Genomic DNA, 20,647 nt, shown 5'->3' on the forward strand with positions numbered 1-20,647 from the left:
GGCAGCGAAGCAGGCATTTCAGAAGTTTCCCCAGATGTTCCTCTGTGCTCCTCGCGGCTGTCTCCATCAAATCAGGATTGTGCACGGCATCCTAGTTCACAAATACAATATCAATTTGGAGCGGCTGCGCGTGCTGCCATCTTCTCCTCTCCTCCTGTTGCACTAGTGCAGAAAACAAAAATTAAACATCTAAAACAAAATTTATATAAAAACTCTGGCGTGCTTAAGACTTCTGCACAGTACTCTGTTTCTTATTGTAATTTATAGTTTTTAAAAATTATATATTGCAGTGTACTGCTGCTGCGAAACAACAAATTTCACCACATATTAAACTTGATTCTGATTCTGATAACTGCCCTGGTAATTTTTAGCATTGCATTCTGATATCTAGAGTGGAGTTAGTACCTGATACTCACAGATAGTTTGATAATAAACTTGCTTTATGTCACCATGTACTATCTTGAGATTCATCTTCATACATTCACAGAACAAAGAAATACAATAGAATCAATGAAAAACTACACACAAAGACTGACAAACAACCAATGTGCAAAAGAAGACAAACTCTGCAAAGTGAAAAATAAGTAAATAAATAATACTGAGAACATAAGTTGTAGAGTCCTTGAAAGTGAGCCCATAGGTTCTGGAATCAGTTCAGTGTTGAGGTAGTAAAATTATCCTTGCTGGTTCAGGAGCCCAGTGATTGAAAGGTAATAACTGTTGCTGAACCAAAGGCCGCTGTACCCCTTCCCATTGGCAGCAGCGAGAAGAAGGGATGATATTGATGGATGGATGCTGCCTTTTTGTGTCAGTGCTTCTTGTAGATGTGCTCAATGGTGGGGAGGACTTTGCCTGTGAAGGACTGGGCTGTATCCACCACCTTTTGTAGGCTTTTCTTTTCTTGCACATTGGCAATCAGTCAGGATATTCTTCACTGTTTATCTTCGCTCTTCAATGACATGCTGGATTTTTTGCAAACTTCTCAGAAAGTAGGGGCGCTGTTATGCCTTCTTTGTGATGGCACTAACATGCTGGTCCCAGGACAGATCCTTTGATATGAAAACACCAAGAAATTTAAACTTACTGACTCTCTCCATCTTCAATCCCCCAATGACAGAGAACATATCCCCAAACCCTATCTAGGTTTTAATCATTTATGGCCATGTCACAAGTCTTCGAGCTACTGGTTGCTTAATTTCTTGAGGCATATGTCAGCTTGGGAAATAAATTTGAAATATACTTAAGAATTTACCAGTGAAAACTTGTTTACAGGGTATATCATCAGCCAAGTGGCAGGCTGCTGGAGGTTGAGACAACACAGCCTGGAATTCAGTTTTACACTGCCAATTTTCTTGATGGGAGCTTGAAAGGCAAAGGAGGAGCTGTATACCCTAAGCATTCAGCTTTTTGCTTGGAAACTCAGAACTGGCCTGATGCCGTCAACAAGGTTAGTTTCTGGGGGTGGGCGGAAAGGTGAAGGTTGAGGAGGGAGAGGTGAGATTAAGTGAAACATTGAAGATGAATTAATTTTGTTAACCAAAGTATGTCCTAAAAAGTTTGTATTCTTACTTCTCGACCACTTCACCCTGCTAAAGTGAAAAATGAATGTTAAGTTTGAACCTATTGCAATGTGTTGTGCAGTGACTTGCATGATAGCAGCTCTGATACAGTAAAACACATCTTTCAGAAATTTTATGTGAGGATATTTGTACAGATCACAGGAACCCACCCAGACCACCGATTCTTTCAAATGTTCGTATATTGCAGAAGAATTTCCCAGATGCATTGCTGAGACCTGGTGAAGAATATAATCACACAACATGGTTTACTTTCTCTACTGTGAAATAGTAATGTAAGTAGCTACTGTTTATTGCTTTATTTGAATAAAAGCATTCTGAGACAATGAAAAATAAAGGTCATGCTTGGGTGGTGTGGATTTGATGGTGGGAGGAAGGACCTAATATTTCAACAGTTAAGAAACTGAATCACATTTCCTGATTTGTCCGTAAGAGGGAGCTTTTATACAGATATTTTTTTAAAGACTTCCTGTAAATACTTCACACTGCACACTACCTGCACTTCATGCTGTGGCCACTACTACAACATTAGCTTTTAACCATGGTCATCGCTCAGATCTCTCATCCACTGCCTCCTTACCCCACACTGCTCATTTCTACCTCCTACCCGAGATCCACAAACCTGAGTGTCTTGGTTTGCCCATAGTTTCTGCCTGCTCCTGCCCCAAGGAACCCATGTATGCATGCTTTGACTCATGTTGTTCTTCTTGGTTGTCTCTTCCCACTTATATCTGCGATACTTCACATGCTCTCAATCTCAACTACTTTCAATTTCTTGGCCTTGATCACCTCACCTTTCACTATGAATGTCCAATCCCTCTACACTCTGTCTCACATCAGGAATGCTTTAAAGGTCCCTGCCTTTTTTCTGGACATTAGACCTAACCAGTTCCTCTCTACCAACACCCTCCTCCATCTGTCGGAGCTGATCCTCACCCTCAAAAATTTCTCTTTCAGCTCTTCTGACATAGTTTTTTCACTACCCACAACAGTCCTTGTTCCAAGCCTACTCTGGTAGTGCTCCCCAACTCTTTCTGCGCTATATTGACAACCGCATTGGTGCTGCTTCCTGCGCCCATGTTGAGCTCAACAATTTCATCAACGTTGCCTCCAACTTCCACCCTGCCTTCAGATTTATTTGGTCCATCTCAGACAGCTCTCTCTTAATGAGACAGACTGTCCTCGCACTGCTGTCTTGACTACCTTTCCCACCCTGTCACTTGTAAAACTGCCATTCCATTTTTTCATTTCCCCCATTTCTGGATAAGACTTTCCATTCCAGAACACCTCCTCCCTCAAAAAACTGGGTTTCCCTTCCTCCATCATCAATGTTGCCCTAACTCACACCTCCTCTATTTCCCAGATGTCTACCCTCACCCCATCTTCCTGCTGCCATAACAGGCATAGAGTTCCCCTTGGTCCTTATCTACCATCCCACAAGCCTCCCATCCAGCACATCATTGGTTATATTTTCAATAGGATACTATCCCTCCCCCTCCCACTCTCTGCTTTCTGCAGGGATCGCTGTTTATGCGATTCGTTTGTCCAGTTGTCCCTCCCCAGTAATCTCTGTCTTGGTGCTTATCCCTGCAAGCAGGACAAGTGCTACACCTGCCTCTACACATTTCCCTCACCACCATTCAGGGCCCTAAACAGTGAGGGAGCATAGACTGGTCGAGCACCTTTGCTCCACCATGAAAGGCAGGTTTCTCTAGTGCCACCTATTTTAATTCCACTTCCCATTCCCATTGCAATGTTGGTCCATGGCCTGTCACATTGAAGCTACTCTCAGGTTAGAAGAACACCACCTTGTATTCTGTTTGAGTAGCCTCCAATCTGACAGCATGAACACTGAGTGCTCTAACCTCCAGTAATTTTGCTCCCTTCTCTTTTCTCATTCTGGCTCCCCTGCACATCACTACTTTCCCTTTCTCCCATAGTCCACTGCCATCTCTTATCAGATTCCTTCAGCCCTTTACCTCTTCCACCTATCACCTCCCCACTTCATTCCCCCTCCCCACCTAGTCTCATTAATCACCTGCCAGCTTGCACCCCTCTCTGATGAAGGTCTCGGCCCAACACATGGTTTATTCCTCATCAGACCTGCTGAATTGCTCTAGCATTTTGTGTTACTCTGGATTTCCAGCATTGGCAGAATCTTGTTTTTAAACCATGGTTCATTAAAAAGCCCCAACAGCAGAGGAATTTGGACTATGATGGGTCCTTTTTTGCAAAGGTGGCACTAGAACAGTGAGTTTGAATGGTATCATAGATAGGTGTGCAACTTTAGAACATCTTAACCAGGTTCAGTTGGTTTGGAGTGTACTTCAATTCAGCTGATTACTATGTGCATTATTGCATCATGCAACTACAACAGCGGCCTATAAACCAGATTGACATTTATCTCCTGAAAAGGGCCTTTAAAAGTGTTACCTCCTGCACTTCAAGTTGTTTATTCATTCTTCTAAAAATACCCTTTTGTCTTTTTAAAACATCTTCTCTTTTCTTGTCTCTCCAGCTTGACTTGTGTACAGCCTGCAGATGTGAAGACAGATTTGCTGACTACTGCGGAGCTGTAGGCAACCATTGCTCGACACTAATTGAAATCTTGCCACAAGGAGGAGCCCAAGAATATTGTCTAGTTAACACATTGATCTCTATTTTGCAAATTCTTTCTAGAAACATGTAACAGTTCATTTTTAAAACCATCAGGAGCATTTAAAACCTCTAGATTTTTAAAATGTAATTATTGACCTGAGATGGGCTTGAAACTAAATTTGCTAACGTTTTTTTAAGAATGGCAAAACAAGATTTTCAAACCATTCGTATGGATTGCTTGAGTTACTACTATGGATTATACTGGCAGTACTTGATCTCATGGATGTTTCTCAAAATCATGGTAAGGATAGCTTTTCTGTACAGTACAAAGCTACTTTTAAATCTGCAATCACAAAGGTGAAGAGCAAAAAAAAAACTTGCAAGTGGTAATGATTTTAAATTAATTTTCAAAAGGGAATTGGATAAATATCTCAAATTTCTAGGACCATGGTGTGAGAAGAGATAGTCACTGGAAAATGAAATAGAATCAATCAAGAACTACAAAACCTTTTAAGTTAACGGGAGAGATTGGCTCAGCTAGGTCTTTATTGAACACAGGGGCGGGGTGGCGGAAGAGGGAGAGACCTTAAAAATGTCTAAAATTATGAAGGGCATAGCTAAAGTGATGATAAATCTTTTTCCCAGGGAAGGAGAGCAAAATTAGGATGCATAGATTTAGGGGCATAATTGGGGACCTTTTCATGGAGTAGGTGGCAGGTATATGGAACAAGCTGCCAGAACAAGTAGGTTTTATCATTTTAAAAGCGCATGTTGGGGGCAGGGCCTGGAGGGATATGGACCAAACATGGGAAATTGGGATTAGTTTGGGCACTATGGTCAACCTGGACTCATTTGACAGAAGGGCCTGTAGTGTCCTGTGTAACTTTTTTCCCCATAGATGCTGCCTCCAGCATTTTGTGTATGTTGCTTGTATGAGCGTGGTTGTTTTCAGTTGCAGGAGTCTGATCACATGTAATCACTGGTTTGATTGCACCTGTGATTTCTCCAATAACTTTAAGCAATTCCTAATACTTGATGGTGGGTGAGTAACTAAAACCTTTATCTAAAGGAAGTAAATACCAATACATAATTTGCATCATTATGTGGCCTAGTAATGCACAAAGTACAAGATCCTGTCTAGCCCTTCCCTACACTGATCCCAACAACTAGGAATATTGCCTCCCGCATTAGTGCTGAGGCTAAAGTGGGTTTTCAACTTTCTCCAATACGCATCAGCCCTTGGAAGTTACACTGAGTTACTATCCCAGAACCAAAGCTTCTACAATGGTAATACTCTCATCAGCATTACCAGATCTACCCTTGTGATCCTAAGATCTGTACTTGTTTTCTTGTCTGCCGTAAAGATTATTGCTCAATTTCCTGAGCTACTCCTAAGGCAAACTTCCATTTTACTATCATAAGTAACAGTGTATTTCAATGAATGCCATGATTCTGTGCTGGATACATAATAAGAGACACACACACACTTTTCAGGACAATTTGTTTATTTCTATTTCCAGATACAAAAATGTGATACACTTCGAATGGTTTGAGGAATCTGATATTACAACAAAAGAATACAACACAGTTATGCAGGGAAAAATGCAGATCACTCAATTTAGTCTCTATAGGATGTGTACTTTAAAAAATTTCCTACCCACGCCATATTTCCTCCACAAAAGGGAAAAAAAGGAAGCATGAAAATTAAGTTAGAAACAAGCCCTTACATTTAAAATCAAATCCAAACCCCCACAAAAGAACCAGAGGTTGCCCATACAACTTCAAAGAATGTAAACAAAAAAAACATTCATTCTAAAGTTTAGCTTTGCCAGTTGCACTTAGTCATTTCTGTCAGGACTTGCACTTCTACGAGAATTTTCAGATGGTGTGCGACTAAGGGAGGGAAAAAAATTTAATTAGAACAAAATTTTAGGGGTCCATTTTGTTTGCAACCATGTATATTTCAGTAAACTGTCAACCAATCAATCCCCATTGTAAATAATTATGGTCTTCTACAGTTAGTTAAATGGTACCAAGGTTTTTGCTGATTTATAATTTCAGGTGACAATGTTTTCAAAAGTTTTTATTTAACATATCAATGTATATCGAATAAAAGCAACATTGCAAAATTCAATTAAGTCTATTAATATCAATACAGAACTTAAAGGTCACAATTACTTTGTCAATCCTTTTTGTACTACTAAAACAAATTATAGGTGTTAAGATTAAACAGACAACATTCATGCTATCTAGTAATGTCAGTTTGTTCAAAAAATATTAAGAGCTTTAAATATTCCTTGCATCTAAATAGATCTTACTGGCCTAAACTCAGACATCTTTATAAATGAGCTTACAGATGAGAACCTTAATGCAAATAATTATAGAGACATAGGGAAGTAGAAGCTAGTCTTTTTGTGTATAAATTGTTAACATAATTCCTTACCTTCGCTTTGGTGAATGTGATCTAGAATTTGAGCGACTGTTTTTGGAATAGAAGATAGAGATTGAAGTTAGTTAACTATCCAAAAACCAATAAGATTACTAATAGGCAACGGAATAGAGCACTCCTAAGGCCAAGACCAACACAGCAGTCACAAATAAAGTTCTCTATTCAGACTGAACAAGCCTTAATTGCAAAGAAATTCTACAAATTAAAAATTTCCCCAGAATATCTTCATTATATTGAGTTACGGCATTTTGTAGGCAATAATGCATGGAACTATTAATAATTAGATTCAAATGCCTGAACTCAAGGGAAAGAAAACCTGAGAAAAACATGAATCCAGCCCAAAATGAAATCTCAGAGTTCAAGTAACATTCAGTAGGGACTTGGATATTGCAGGAAGCACACAACCACATTCAAAAAATTAACTAATTGCAAGTCTATCAGAGTTAGTCCATCAAAAGTATTTTCACCCTCAAGTGCTACAAAACCTGAAATAATCAATCCATACCTTGCAACTCACTCAAAAGCGATTTTAGATAGCTAACAGATCAACCGTTAAGGCTGTTGCCAGGGAATAAAATGCAATTTAAGAATACTGGGAATTTCAATGGGGGGGGGGAGAGAAAAGAGAAAAATATCAAAAGACAAGCATTTCAAATAGAATGAATATTGCTTGATCTTCTCACCTTCGAACAAGAGAGCGAGACTTGGATCTTCTCAGAGGCGACAGAGATCTGTATTAAAATGTTTAATATTTGCTGTACATTATATTCAATACATATAATGATAAATTTTGTACAATTACACAAGTTTCAACAATAATTTCCCATATTTGGCATCATAAACCAACATAAAACTATCTCCAAGTTTGCATAACAATGAATTACGTATACATGACCAGGATTACTGCAGATGAAAACTAGTAGTTTGTATCTGGTTTACAGTTCAAATAAAACCTAGTCTAAACCATAAGTCAAATTATTTGTCTAATCAATTCCAGGACTATGCAGTGTTTAGATAAGCTGCAGGTATGTTTTAAAAAGCCATTCATTGGTAAGTTAAGATGTGTGGGGGAGGGAGGGAACTACAAGATTCTTCATAATCGAGTTCTCTGTAGGTAAAATTCCCACTGAACCACCAATAAATTGTCCATTTATCAAAACTGCAACGTGTATATGCTCAGATCAATATGTTTCATTCAAATTACATTAGCAAAATGATGTATTTATCTGGCTTCTGCATGGTTTACCATACCTAAGAGAGAAGAAAAATCAAGATGTGGCATCAGAATGTAATTAACTATTGAGAATTGTTTCTTCCCCTCCATATTGAGAGGGTTTGCTCCCAGTAAGCAAAAGGTGCAACTGAAATTAGGACTTAACACCAAATCATTACCAGGGCAATTAAAAATTATAAATAGCCAGCTGGAAAACAAAGTACTAATTAAATGAGGACAGACAGGGAAAGACATCTGACATATTGTAGCTGTATCATGCAGGAATTGAGCCACAATGATTTCAGCAACCAGATCTGCAGCAAGTATCTACAATCTGCAGAACTCCGCCTTAGTCAAAGTCGTCAGTGCTTTAGACTCTGCTACAGATGCAAGGGGGAAAGCAACTTGACCATTTTGTTCCAGAGGACAGTTGCACTGCTTTGGTCAACTACTGCAATTACTACAGAAAGTGACTGACAAGTAAAGCAGGTACGAGTGATGGGTAGGGAACAACAAGAGAGCCTAAACTCTTGTACAACAATAAATGGTTCATACAGAATACATGAATGCGAGTAAGCTCAGGAAGGAGGAAAATGACTTAACACAATGATCAGTCATGAAAGGGGAAGCAAACAAAAAATTGTGTGGCAACAGTATAGTTAGGCACAAACTATTCTACAGAGCCATGAGAACAAGTCACAAAGGGTGTATTCTGTACCGTCAGGATCAAGGACACCCCAGACTAAAAAGCAACTTGCACTATTGCAGCAGTGCCTTTCTCTAACCTGTTATTAATATTGATTGGATTTAAAGGTTCTGCTGAGAAAGAATGAACAGCTAGATTTTAAAATAAAAAGCAGACTCAATGGTAATAACCTCTGCATTATTACCTCCACGTCATGCAAAGTGGCATCAGATTAATAAGGTCAAAAACTTGAGTGTATGGCTCACAGACTGGTGTGGGGGAAAATGAATTTCAGTTTACAGAGAACTGGCACCTGTTCTGGGAAAGACAGGTCTCCCTTGAGTCAAGCTGGAGTTAGTGCCCCAGCAAGTCCAATAACTAAATCTGTATAGAACTGTTTAAATAGTTGGGGTGAGTGGAGTTTAAAAGAAAAGTTAAGAATGAGAAAGGACAAGACAGTGTAAGGTAGCAACACAGGTTGCTACCGTAATGAGGACATGACATGAAAGAACAAAGCATACGAACATGTCTGCAACTGCAAACAAGGTCAGGGTGACTGAGTAATGCAGCAGTGATAGATAGCACTGCCTCACAGCTCCAGAACTAGGTACTGCTTGCACACAGCTTGAACATTCTTCAGATCGGAGGCATTCTCTCCTGTTTCCTCTCATGGTTCAAAGACATGAGCTCCAAATACACAGCTCATGGTTGGTGGGTGTGGAGAAGCAAGAAAAAAGACGGGATTAGTGTAGATGCATTCCTGTTAGTTGACATGGATGTGATTGGACACAGGACACATTACAATGCTGTATGACCATGACGCCATGATTCTAAAAACGGCAAAATAACAAAATGAAAGCTCCATGAACATTTATAACAAGGGCTCATGAATTGTGGTACAAACAAAAATGGACATGATCGGCTGAAAACAATATTCTACAGGACCAAAAAGAACTTGAAAAGGTTGAGGTAGGTCTGTTAATAAAGGACAAAAATCACCACATGGGTGCAAAAACAAAGACTGGCTGAGAATCTGGTGGAGATAATAAAACATTCATTAAAAAGTTAGAGTATGAATCAAGAATTATGTAAGCAATAGGTAATCATAGGTAACTTTAAAATCCACCTAATCTGGATGAATCAAATTGATAAAGGTACTCAAGAACAAGTTCAATGAGTGTATTCAGGAAGAATCCTTAAAATGTTCCCAACAAGGGAATGGACCACTTAGATCTAGTGATGAGACAAAACATGATACAAATTAAGGTTTTAAAAAGATATGAGGAAAAGAGTGATAATTTTGCATTTCACATTCAGTTTGACAGTGGGTAACCAGAATCTGAAACTAATCTTAAACCTGGTGTTAGAGGTCACAAATGAAGGAAATGCTGCTAAAGTAGCCCAAGTAAGTAAGTCACTACAACATGTGTGAATTGCAGCCACTCTGCACCAGTGGTGAAATACCAATAAAGCAGGTTACTTTGTTCTGGATGAGGTCAGGCTGATGATTATGAGCCATTAGAACAAAGAAACAAGCCAAGTTTCCCGGTATCTCCTTCCTCCTGACTTTCTGAATCAGCCTACCATAGAGAACTTACCAAATGCCTTACTATAAATCCATACACACCACATCCTTAAAGAATTCAGTTAGGATTCTGAGATATGACCTGCCCCTTACAAAGACATGCTGACTATCCCTAATCAGACTATGCTTCTCCAAATACTGGTAAATCTCATCTCTAAGAATCTAATTCCCAGGGTTATTCCTACCATTTCTTGAACAAGGAATTAACATTTGCCACCCTCCAATCATCCGTGGTCAGTGAGGACACAAGGATCATTGCCAAAGGTACAGCAATCTACTCCCGCACTTCCTCTATTAACCTGGGGTATATCCTGTCCAGCCCTGGAGAATTAATCCTCAAAACACCAGGAAATCTGCAGATGCTGGAATTTCAAGCAACACACATAAAAGTTGCTGGTGAACGCAGCAGGCTAGGCAGCATCTCTAGGAAGAGGTACAGTCGACGTTTCTGGCCGAGACCCTTCGTCAGGACTAACTGAAAGAAGAGCTAGTAAGAGATATGAAAGTGGGAAGGAGAGGGGGAGATCCGAACTGATAGAAGACAGGAGAGGGAGGGATGGAGCCAAGAGCTGGACAGGTGATTGGCAAAAGGGATATGAGAGGATCATGGGACAGGAGGCCTAGGGAGAAAGGGGGAGGGGTGAAGCCCAGAGGATGGGCAAGGAGTAGAGTGAGAGGGACAGAGGGAGAAAAAGAATATATATATATATATAAAACGCATGGGGTGCGAGGGGGAGGAGGGGCATTAATGGAAGTTTGAGAAGTCAATGTTCATGCCATCAGGTTGGAGGTTACCTAGATGGAATACAAGGTGTTGTTCCTCCAACCTGAGTGTGACTTGATCTTGACAGTAGAGGAGGCCATCGATAGACATATCAGAATGGGAATGGGACGTGGAATTAAAATGTGTGGCCACTGGGAGATCCTGCTTTCTCTGGCGGACTGGGGTGATATACTGCATCCAGTGCTCCTCATGCAGCCTTCTATATATTGGCGAGACCCGGTGCAGACTGGGAGACTGTTTCCCTGAACACCTCCGCTCTGTCCGCCAGAGAAAGCAGGATCTCCCAATGGCCACACATTTTAATTCCACGTCCCATTCCCATTCTGATATGTCTATCCACGGCCTCCTCTACTGTAAAGATGAAGCCACAGTCAGGTTGGGGGAACACCACCTTATATTCCGTCTGGGTAGCCTCCAACCTGATGGCATGAACACTGACTTCCCTAACTTCCATTAATGCCCCTCTTCCCCCTCGTACCCCATCTGTTATTTATTATATATACCGTTTGTACATACATATATATATATATATATATATACACACACACACACACACATACATACACACACACACACATACATATGTATACACACACACACACATTTTATAGATATTCTTTTTCTCTCTCTCCCTTTTCTCCCTCTGTCCCTCTCACTATACTCCTTGCCCATCCTCTGGGCTTCACCCTTCCCCCTTTCTTTCTCCCTAGGCCTCCCATCCTATGATCCTCTCTTATCCATTTTGCCAATCATCTGTCCAGCTCTTGGCTCCATCCCTCCCCCTCCTGTCTTCTCCTATCATTTTGGCTCTCCCCCTCCCACTTTCAAATCTCTTACTAGCTCTTCTTTCAGTTAGTCCAGACAAAGGGACTCGGCCCAAAACGTCGACTGTAGCTCTTCCTAGAGATGCTGCCTGGCCTGCTGCGTTCACCAGCAACTTTTAAGAGAATTAATCCTAATGTTTTTCCTAAGTTCCAAGATTTCCTCTTTCTTAATGTCAATATGTTCTAGTCTTCACTTCACCAGCAAATCTGTTGGGGCTGTCTACTGATATCTGGTGCTCCCAACGCAGCCTCCTCTACATGGGTAAGGAGCACCATAGATTTGAAGACCACTTTGTCAATTTCCCAGTGGCCAATTATTTTAGACCACAAGCAGAATTATGCCATTCCATCATGGCTGATTTATTATTCATCTCAACCTCTGCCTTCTCCCTGTAACTTTTACTTCCCTGACAAATTAAGAACCTATAAGGCTCCACTTTAAATATATCCAATGACTTGGCATCCACAGCTGTCTATGGCAATGAATTCCACAGATTCGGCACCCTCTACTAAAGAGATTCCCACTGATCTCTGTTGTAAACAGACATCTCTCTATTCCCCCACCATAGAAACATCCTCTCCATATCCACTCTATCTGGGCCTTTTAACATTCAATAGGCTTCAATGAGATTCCCCCACACCTCCCCCCCCCCCATTTTTTAAAACTCCAGCAATTACAGGCCCAGAGCCAAACACTTCTCATATATCAACCTTTTCATTCCTGGAATCATTCTCGTGAACCTCCTCTGTACTTTTCCAATGCCAGCCCATCTTTTCTTAAATAAGGGGGCCCAAAACGGCTCACAATACTCCAAGAACAGTCTGATCAATGCCTTATCAAGCCTCAGCATTCTATTCTTGTTTTTATACTCTAGTCCTCTCAGAATTGATTTAATTCCATCCCCCATTCCTATTTTGACATATTGGTCCATGGCCTCCTCTGCTGCCACAGTGAGACCACTTTCAGGCCAGAGGACCAACAGCTCACATGAGCTTTTCCGTGTGGATAGCCTCCAAACTGATGGCATGAACACCAATTTCTCCAATTTATGGCAATTTTCCTCCTAGTCCCCTCTTCCATTTGCTCTGCCCCCCAACCCCATCTGTTTGTCACTTCCCCAGTCTCATTCCTCCTTTCCTTTCAACCACAGTCCACTATTCTCTTCCATTATTCCTTCTTCTCCAGCCCTCTACCTTTCCTACTCACCACCTCCTAGCTTCTTACTTCATCCCCCCCCCCCCACCCACCTGGCTTCACCTATCACCTTCTAAGCTTGTACTCCTTCCCCTCCCCCACCCTCTTATTCTGACTTCTTCCCACTTCCTTTCCAATCCTGATGAAGAGTCTCGACCCGAAACGCCAACTGTTTATTCATTACCATAAATGCTGCCTGACCTACTGAGTTCCCCCAGAATGTTTTGTGTGACAGCCTATTTTATGTTGTCTTCTCAAATGTCAGGTCCTCTCACTGGTGAATACTAAAGCAAAATATTCATTAAGGACATTCCCTACCTCCTGACTCCAGGCATGTTTCCTCTCCTAGCTCTGATCAGTCAAACCCCAATTCTAGTCATCTTCCTGTTCCTCACATAGGTGTGCAACGCCTTGGGGATTTTCCTTAATTCCACTCAACTAGGCTTTCAATGCCCCCTTCTCACTCTGTCCATTCTTCAACTCTTTTCCAGGAACTTTGTAACTCTAGAGCCCTGTCTGATCCTTGCTCCCTAAACTTTATCAACTGTTCTGTCACATGCAATGGTCCCTCTAGTAATCATATACAAACTATTTACATATATGACAAACAGCAAGGTTCCCTGCACCAAACCCTGTAGTACACAGGCTTCCAATCACAAATACAACTTTCCACCATCAGCCTCTGCCTCCTATTCCAGGCCACCTCTGGATCAAATCAAATCTAACCTTTTGGATCATTTCTCATAAGGAATCTTGTCATGGGCCTTTCTGAAGTCATTGGGTATACTTAAGGCAGGAAATTCAGGCTGAGAGAGAAATAGATCAGCCATGAGGAAATGGTAGAACAGACTCAATGGGCCAAATGGTCTAATTCTGCTCCTATACCTTACGGTCTTACACCACTTGGTTGCACATGCTTCAAATTTTGTATTTACATCTTACAAACTTCCAGTTTAATAGAATAGAGATGAAATCTAAAATTGACAGGCTAGATGCAGAGAGTATGTTTTCATAACTAGAGTTCCAGATTAAAGGATACAATTTTTGGATAAAGAGCTAGCTTTTTAGGGCTAAAAGAAATGCTTCACTCCGAAGATTGTGAACACTTCAAATGCTCCACTTTAGAAGGCTGTGTATGTATTCATACATGAGATCAAAACATTAAGCGTAATGTTAGAAATGGGCCAAGGTAGAAAATAGCTAAGATACTGATCAATCGTAGAGCAGGCTGAAAGCACTGGATGGCCTACTACTGCCAGGTATTTATGTTCAAATATCAATACTCACTACAGTGCTGCTGGCACTCTTCACAACTGTATATGCCACAAATTAATTACAACAAAGAATACTACATGAAAATCAAACTGACCTGCTTCTCTGCCTTGACAGAGACCTGGATCTGGACCGTGACCTTGATCGAGACCTTTATAAAAGACCATTTACAAAACTAAAATTCACAGATATACAAATGAGGTAAAGCTAACTATTACAAAAGACATACGGTACTTTAAGTTAACTTAGAAAAAAACATTTACCAATCCTCCCAAAGTGCCTCGATGTCATCTACAGTTGACTCTCAATTATCCTGAGTAATGAAGGGGTGCGCCTCGACGGATAATGCAAAAATACAGATAATGCAAAACACATTAAAAAGGCATTGGAAATTCTTGCACAGTACTTTGTTGTTTAAAATACTTAGTCCTGTTTGTTTCATCAATTGACTTGCCTTGGTGATACTCATCTGTAACACTTCCAGAAACAATTCTTTATTCAAGAATGCAACACCTTGCTGCTCTACAGAACCAAACAAGCTCAGTAGTAGCCCAAGATTTTAAATCTGGAAGCACAGGTTTTTAAAATCTAGAGCACAGGCTTCCCCCTTCACCCACCACCCTCACAGAGTTAATCTGCAAACTGGGGTAAATCAACCACTGGATAAGAGAGAGTCGACTGTACTTACTCCATGAGTTTACTGAACTCCAGAAAAGCCTCTACAACAATCTTTAACTGCAGCAAATTTCATCATTTGTTCTGTCGACTCTCACAACTGCTTAAAAAACCTGAACACAAGATTCTGCAGGTGCTAGATATTAATGCTGGAGGAACTCAGCAGGTCAAGTAGCATCTAGGCAGAGGAATAAACCATTGGTGTCTTGGGCCCAGACCCTTCTTTAGAACTGTAAAGGAAGAGGGGCAGAAGCCAGAATGAAAAACTCAGGAGAGGGGAAGGAATACAAACTGGAAGATAAAAAGTGAAACCAGGTGAAGGGAAAAGAATGGGTGGGGGTTAAGAGCACTGTTCTTTATTTTTAGTCTTTCCCTGCCAGATGTGGCGATTCTGCTGGATGTGACTCGTTAAACTCTGACTGTTCCTCTTAGAAAGAGGAAGAGATCATCAACCCCAAGCCAATGAAAATCAATGGGGATCTGTAGATGCCACCCCACCTCCAAGTTGCTCAAATTGGTTGATGCTGTACTGACTGAACCAACGAAGTAAAAATGTACCAGGACTCATCTTTTCAGAGTGGCTTGGTACAAACACTGAGGAGCTCATTAGCCATGAGGTGGAGGAGGCAGATGAGAGATGAGGCAGCTGAGAAAGTGGGGAGTGGCGGGGTGGGGGGAGGGAAGAGTTAGAAATAAACTTAGCCTGGTTGCACAATTTTCTCTCTTGGACAAGCACATTTAGAAACCTCAGTTCATTAGACTGAAAATTTTAATGCTTTGCCTATAATCTGATTCTTTTTCATGAAACTAATATGAAGAACCTTCAATTAAAAAGAAAACAGTTTAGAAACAGAAAGTGCCAGAGGAACTGAACAGATCAGACCGTATCTATGTGGAACAAGTAGTCGATGTGTTGGGCCGAGACCCTTTTCTGAACTGGAAAGGAAGGGGACAGAAACTAGAATAAGCAGCTAGGGGAGGGTGGGTGGGTAGGAGTGAAAGGACAAGCTGAGGAGCGCTAGGCAGAAGAATTACGGGGCTGAAGATCGAATCTGATAGGAAATTGGACCATGGAAGGAAGGGAAAGGGGAGGGGTACCAGAGGGAGGTGAGAAAGAAGGGATCAATTATTGGTTTTAAAAGAACCTGACCATGAATGTGTTGTCTGTCTGCAAACATACAAACATTTGTACATTCCAATTGTACACAAAGTTCAGGGATATTTCAGATACAGCCATCCATTTTCTGAATTTCATGAAAACTGCAATCATACACCAAAATTTTCTTCCATTTTAAAGAACATTACAACTGAAGCCACTTGCCATATCACTTTAATTATCCCATTTTACAATTTAAGACCCAAAACAGGTATGTATAGAAGCAGACACATGGAATAAGACTACTATGCTAGAGAAGTGAGGACATCAGACCCGAGTCAAACTGCTTGCTTGTGCTGTATTTGTGATTCAAACAAAACCATATGAAGACCCAGTATTTTGAAAGTATAAGTAAGGATTCACGCCTATTCGATGTTTAAAATATCATACATACATTCAAGCATGAACTCAGCAAACACACACTTTCAGTTTTCAAAAAACTGAAAACGCAGGAAACTTAGGCCATTGATTAGAAACACTAACTCAGCTTTTCCTCTCTCCACAGTTGCAGGCTGATTTACTAACTACTTCCAGCATTTTTTTTTAGGTTTCTTGCTGTGTTTTGCTTTCCAATGAAATGCATTGAACACTAACTCAGGTTTTCCTCTCTCTACAATTGCAGATTGACTTACTGACCACTTCCAGCATTTTGTTTTATCTTAGTTTTCTTGCAGATTTTTGCTCTCCAACAAAATAGTTTAATACATGCTCTATCACCTAAATACATTTAAGTTATATGGATAATTTTGTATCAGTTCAATTTGCTCCAGTCAAAACCTCAATTGTGTATCAGTCACAACTGAAGCACTAGTATTTCGCAATGTGCTTCCAAGGATGGCAAATCATCAGTACTTGCTTTGACAGTATTTATTGTTTTAAATTGAGATTGCTAGATGACTTGTAAGTTGTACTTAACTGAAATGATCAATTAATCCAGAGTTCAATGTATTTTCTTTTGTTTTTGACTGTGGAGAAAGGGGAAGTAAAGAATGTATTATACTCACCTGGACCTTCTAGGAGAGAAAGACCTGGACCTCCGAGGAGAAAATGATCTGGACCTCCGAGGAGAAAATGACCTGGACCTTGACAAAATTTGAATAATTATTACATTTTAGAACACAAGCACATCATTCTTTAACACTAAACCTCCATGAAAGACATACCTTCTGCCACGGCTACGGCTGTGAGAACGAGAATATCTTCTTCCACGTGATCTTGAACGTGACCTAGTCCTGGACCTGGTTTAACAAAAAGAAGAGAGTTAAATTTAGCTATTTCAGCATTATAATCTTGGAATACCTCTGCTGGAATCAAAATAAGATTGCTACAATACAGTGTCTGTCAGTTTGAAGACAATGTGGGGACCTACATATATGTTTTTAGATTAAATCTACATAACGTAGATCCAGTTAAAAATCATTACATTTCTTTTAGCATTTTGTGCATTGTAAAAACACTTGTAAGTGGTACATAAAGTAAACCTTGCAAGTTTGCAGGTCAGTCGACCCCCTCTTTGGACCAAGGTCAAGCAGATCTAGGCGATCTAGAAGTATCTATCAGATCATCGCAGCATCTAGATGTTCTTCAATCTAACGACGATCAAACTGACAGCCAAATGAGCCAAAGTGAGGCTTGATTGACGCAGGATGTTTGTCTACGAGGGAATGCGGTCAATCTGGCGTTCCTCTAGAAAGGGGCCCAATTGAAAGCCAATTTACAGCATAACGGCGATCACCTTGTCTCATTCTCAAACATTTTCTGCCCTCAAAAGAATCTTAAAGGTGAAGCTAGTTGTAGCAGGTTCTCGAGGGGATCTGGCCTCATGCCAATCACCGTATGCTCTAGGCGCATCAAAACTGTTGGATTTGCTAGATGCCTCAGCCTGATATCATGAGGCTCACGACATTCTGAATCGCGGTGACTGACTCAAACGAAGAAACCTGAAAGGTTTGGACCAGGTGGATCATTAATATTCAAAACATTCACAGTGAAACTCAAAGTCAAGCAAACAAAAAAGCCACAAGACCTGATTAGCACTTAAATGTAAAGCAGCAAGCAACGATAAAGCACTGCATTTTTATTCAGATTAAAATAAAGTTGCTTAAGTATACTTAAAATGCTTTTAAGCGTTATTAATAATCATTGAGATTGGTATGTCATACCTGCTCCTCCTACGTCGGCTATAGCGATGACAGTCATAAGCATAATGACCCTTTTCTCCACATTCATAGCATCGATCATTTGGGTCAAAGGGCCGCCGTGCTGGTGGCCGCTCAAAGCGTGAGCGGCGTGGCATTCCTGTTGATAATTCCACTCGAACACGCGAACCACAAATTACCCTTAAGTTAAAGAAATTACTATTTAAACAGGCATCTCCATATATAGCATCAGTGAAAATGTGCAACTACAATACGGCCCTTATTATTGGAACTTAAAGCATTCAACATTATATGCACATTATTTCATGATGCATACAGTGAGACATTAATTAAGCTTCTGCAACCATTGGGGCTTATCTATACAAAACAGGCTATTATGATCTGTTTGCCCCAAAGTCCAATTCCATAAACAATTTTTTTTTTGCAACAGTGATGTGAACATTTACAGTAAAACTTCAGTATTTCTCCAAGCTGACTCATCTGATATGGGGGAAAAAGTCTGGAAAATAGCTATAGGTCTGACCAAAATCTCAGGAGAAACAATATACTTCTTCCCCACACCCCCACCCCCAAATAAATCAGAAGATTCAAATTCAAAACCATCAAATCGAAGTGTGCGTGTTTGGGGGGCGGGGGGAGAAAGGGAGGTAAAGAAAGGGTACCTACCTCCCTCAAAACTTAGCGAAAAACCAACAGGAACATGGCTGAGACAGAACTTAAAAGAACAATTTATAAAAGAAAAAGGCATTGATGCTACTAAGCTCTTCATTAGGCTAAAGGGTAGCAAGCACAATAACTTTATCCATTCTTATGACTGGAATACAACTACATAGACAGAAAAGTTATTCAACATAATTTAACAAAATATTATCTCTCACAGGATCCTACCTTTAAGAAAGGAGATTAATTGGGTAATAAATTGCCTCAATAACTTTTTCCATTGTCATTGAACAAGTACTGTTCACATCAATTTGAAGTTTAGGGGCAAAGTTTAGGTGGTAAGTTAGGTGATAGAAGACACAAGGACACTTCTGCTGAAAAATAATGTTCAACTATGACTGATTCCAAAACCACAGTGGAATGATGGAAATCCAAAGCTGTCTTTACAAACAGTGCTTTAATGACATTTACCACATAGGCAGCATTATTGTGAAAATTATCTAGGAGAAAAGCAACAGCAAGGGATACCAAAGAAAAAGGTATATATAGTCTTTTATATACACACACACACACACACACACACACTCAGGAAACAACAGTAGAGTGTAACACCCTGGGAAAGCCTTCACGGCTAATGTAATGTAGAAGCCGTGTTTGAGTTATGCTTAGAGATAACTGGTGCTTTGGAATGTGAGACATCCAATCAGGGGAGCAGGTTTTTGTGTTGTGTGCCTGGCACTGGTGTGAGCTGGGGTCCTTTGTTCAGTGGAAGATGAAGAGTGAAGACGCTGGAAAGAACCGGTCGTAAGGTTCGACCCGGTGGAGGGCTGTGATTCAATGGAGCAAGGTGCCAAGGTCTACTGAGGATCGGTGAATACGCATGACTTCTACAACTTGTGCACATTTGACTGTTTAATTATAATGAGCCCTTTTTGTTTTTTTTCTTTCTTTACTAACCCTTTAGTTAAGATTCATAAATATAATTCCTTTAATCATGTGCATTTGAGTTGTAATAGGGTAGCAAATTACACAGCATCCAGACGAACCGGGGTTTGGAGTGGGAGAGCCGACTCTCAATCTCACGGCTTTGGTGGGACCGGGGTGTATTCCCCAGACTTACACAGTCAAGGAAACCAGGTGGATTTCAAGAGTTTGCATATGTAGTCATGGTAAATCTGTAATCATGTGGAATTGCCAAGACCATTAAATCATGATTTGTAGGTGACTAAATCAATTTAAATACCATTTAATGAGACCCGACAAAAGGTACAGAAGTAAACTACATTGTTCAATTAACAATTCATAGATTGCTGTAGAAATGTCTGTAACTATTCACCTCCTGACATAGTGTGCTTTGTAATATTCATACAGTTAGAAGCTTTCAAGTATTGCATGTACCAACACACACTATTGACCAGTTGAACTTGGTTCTTACAAGAAACAACTCACTCAAACCAAATTCCAATACAACTTTAAACTTACAATGTCTCTGTGACAGTTCCTAACATTTCAGCCACAAACATTAAAGCAGAATGCCCTCAGCTATGCACACAGTATTTTGAAGGGAGAATTTTCCAGTGGGTGACAGTGCTGCCACCCGTGAAAGTATACATTTTCATCATGCTCCCAAACCTGTGGCAAATATTCAAAAACAAGACACAAAACCCAGGTGCTTATGCAGAATGTAGATGCAGAGGAAGCATTATCATGTGATTCATTCTATACTCAAACTTCAGTTATAAAACATTAGCAGAACCATAGAAGCAGATCACTGCTATAAAACTGACGAAGTGAAATCCAAAATCTAACAGAAGG

The 20,647-nt window shown here is 40.4% G+C and overlaps 2 protein-coding genes across 4 annotated transcripts in view; one reads left to right on the plus strand and one right to left on the minus strand.

Annotated features, from left to right (window-relative positions):
- Nucleotides 1-4,635, plus strand: part of galm (galactose mutarotase) — a 50,646-nt gene extending 46,011 nt beyond the window's left edge. The window contains exons 6-8 of one of the 2 annotated variants that reach the window (XR_010018978.1): nucleotides 1,273-1,447; nucleotides 1,715-1,852; nucleotides 4,096-4,635. Coding sequence is in view for 1 of the 2 variants with exons in the window: in XM_063056351.1 (XP_062912421.1) it covers nucleotides 1,273-1,447; nucleotides 1,768-1,848 (256 nt within the window). In the remaining variant the exon portion in view is untranslated. The remainder of the gene's footprint in view (nucleotides 1-1,272; nucleotides 1,448-1,714; nucleotides 1,853-4,095) is intronic. The other variant, XM_063056351.1, reaches the window with a different exon arrangement.
- Nucleotides 4,636-4,819: 184 nt separating this feature from the next.
- The window catches only part of LOC134350736 (serine/arginine-rich splicing factor 7-like), a 34,625-nt gene continuing 18,797 nt past the window's right edge, over nucleotides 4,820-20,647 (minus strand). Inside the window, exons 3-9 of one of the 2 annotated variants that reach the window (XM_063056352.1) lie at nucleotides 18,176-18,352; nucleotides 17,177-17,251; nucleotides 17,018-17,095; nucleotides 14,280-14,333; nucleotides 7,308-7,355; nucleotides 6,619-6,654; nucleotides 4,949-6,068 (exon numbers count right to left, since the gene is read on the minus strand). In XM_063056352.1, coding sequence (XP_062912422.1) covers nucleotides 6,014-6,068; nucleotides 6,619-6,654; nucleotides 7,308-7,355; nucleotides 14,280-14,333; nucleotides 17,018-17,095; nucleotides 17,177-17,251; nucleotides 18,176-18,352 — 523 coding nt within the window. In that variant the 3' untranslated portion in view covers nucleotides 4,949-6,013. Of the gene's footprint in view, nucleotides 6,069-6,618; nucleotides 6,655-7,307; nucleotides 7,356-14,279; nucleotides 14,334-17,017; nucleotides 17,096-17,176; nucleotides 17,252-18,175; nucleotides 18,353-20,647 lie in introns of both variants that reach the window. The other variant, XM_063056353.1, reaches the window with a different exon arrangement.

The sequence above is a fragment of the Mobula hypostoma genome, chromosome 8 (assembly GCF_963921235.1).
Source record: "Mobula hypostoma chromosome 8, sMobHyp1.1, whole genome shotgun sequence".
In the NCBI taxonomy this organism is placed as follows: domain Eukaryota; kingdom Metazoa; phylum Chordata; class Chondrichthyes; order Myliobatiformes; family Myliobatidae; genus Mobula; species Mobula hypostoma.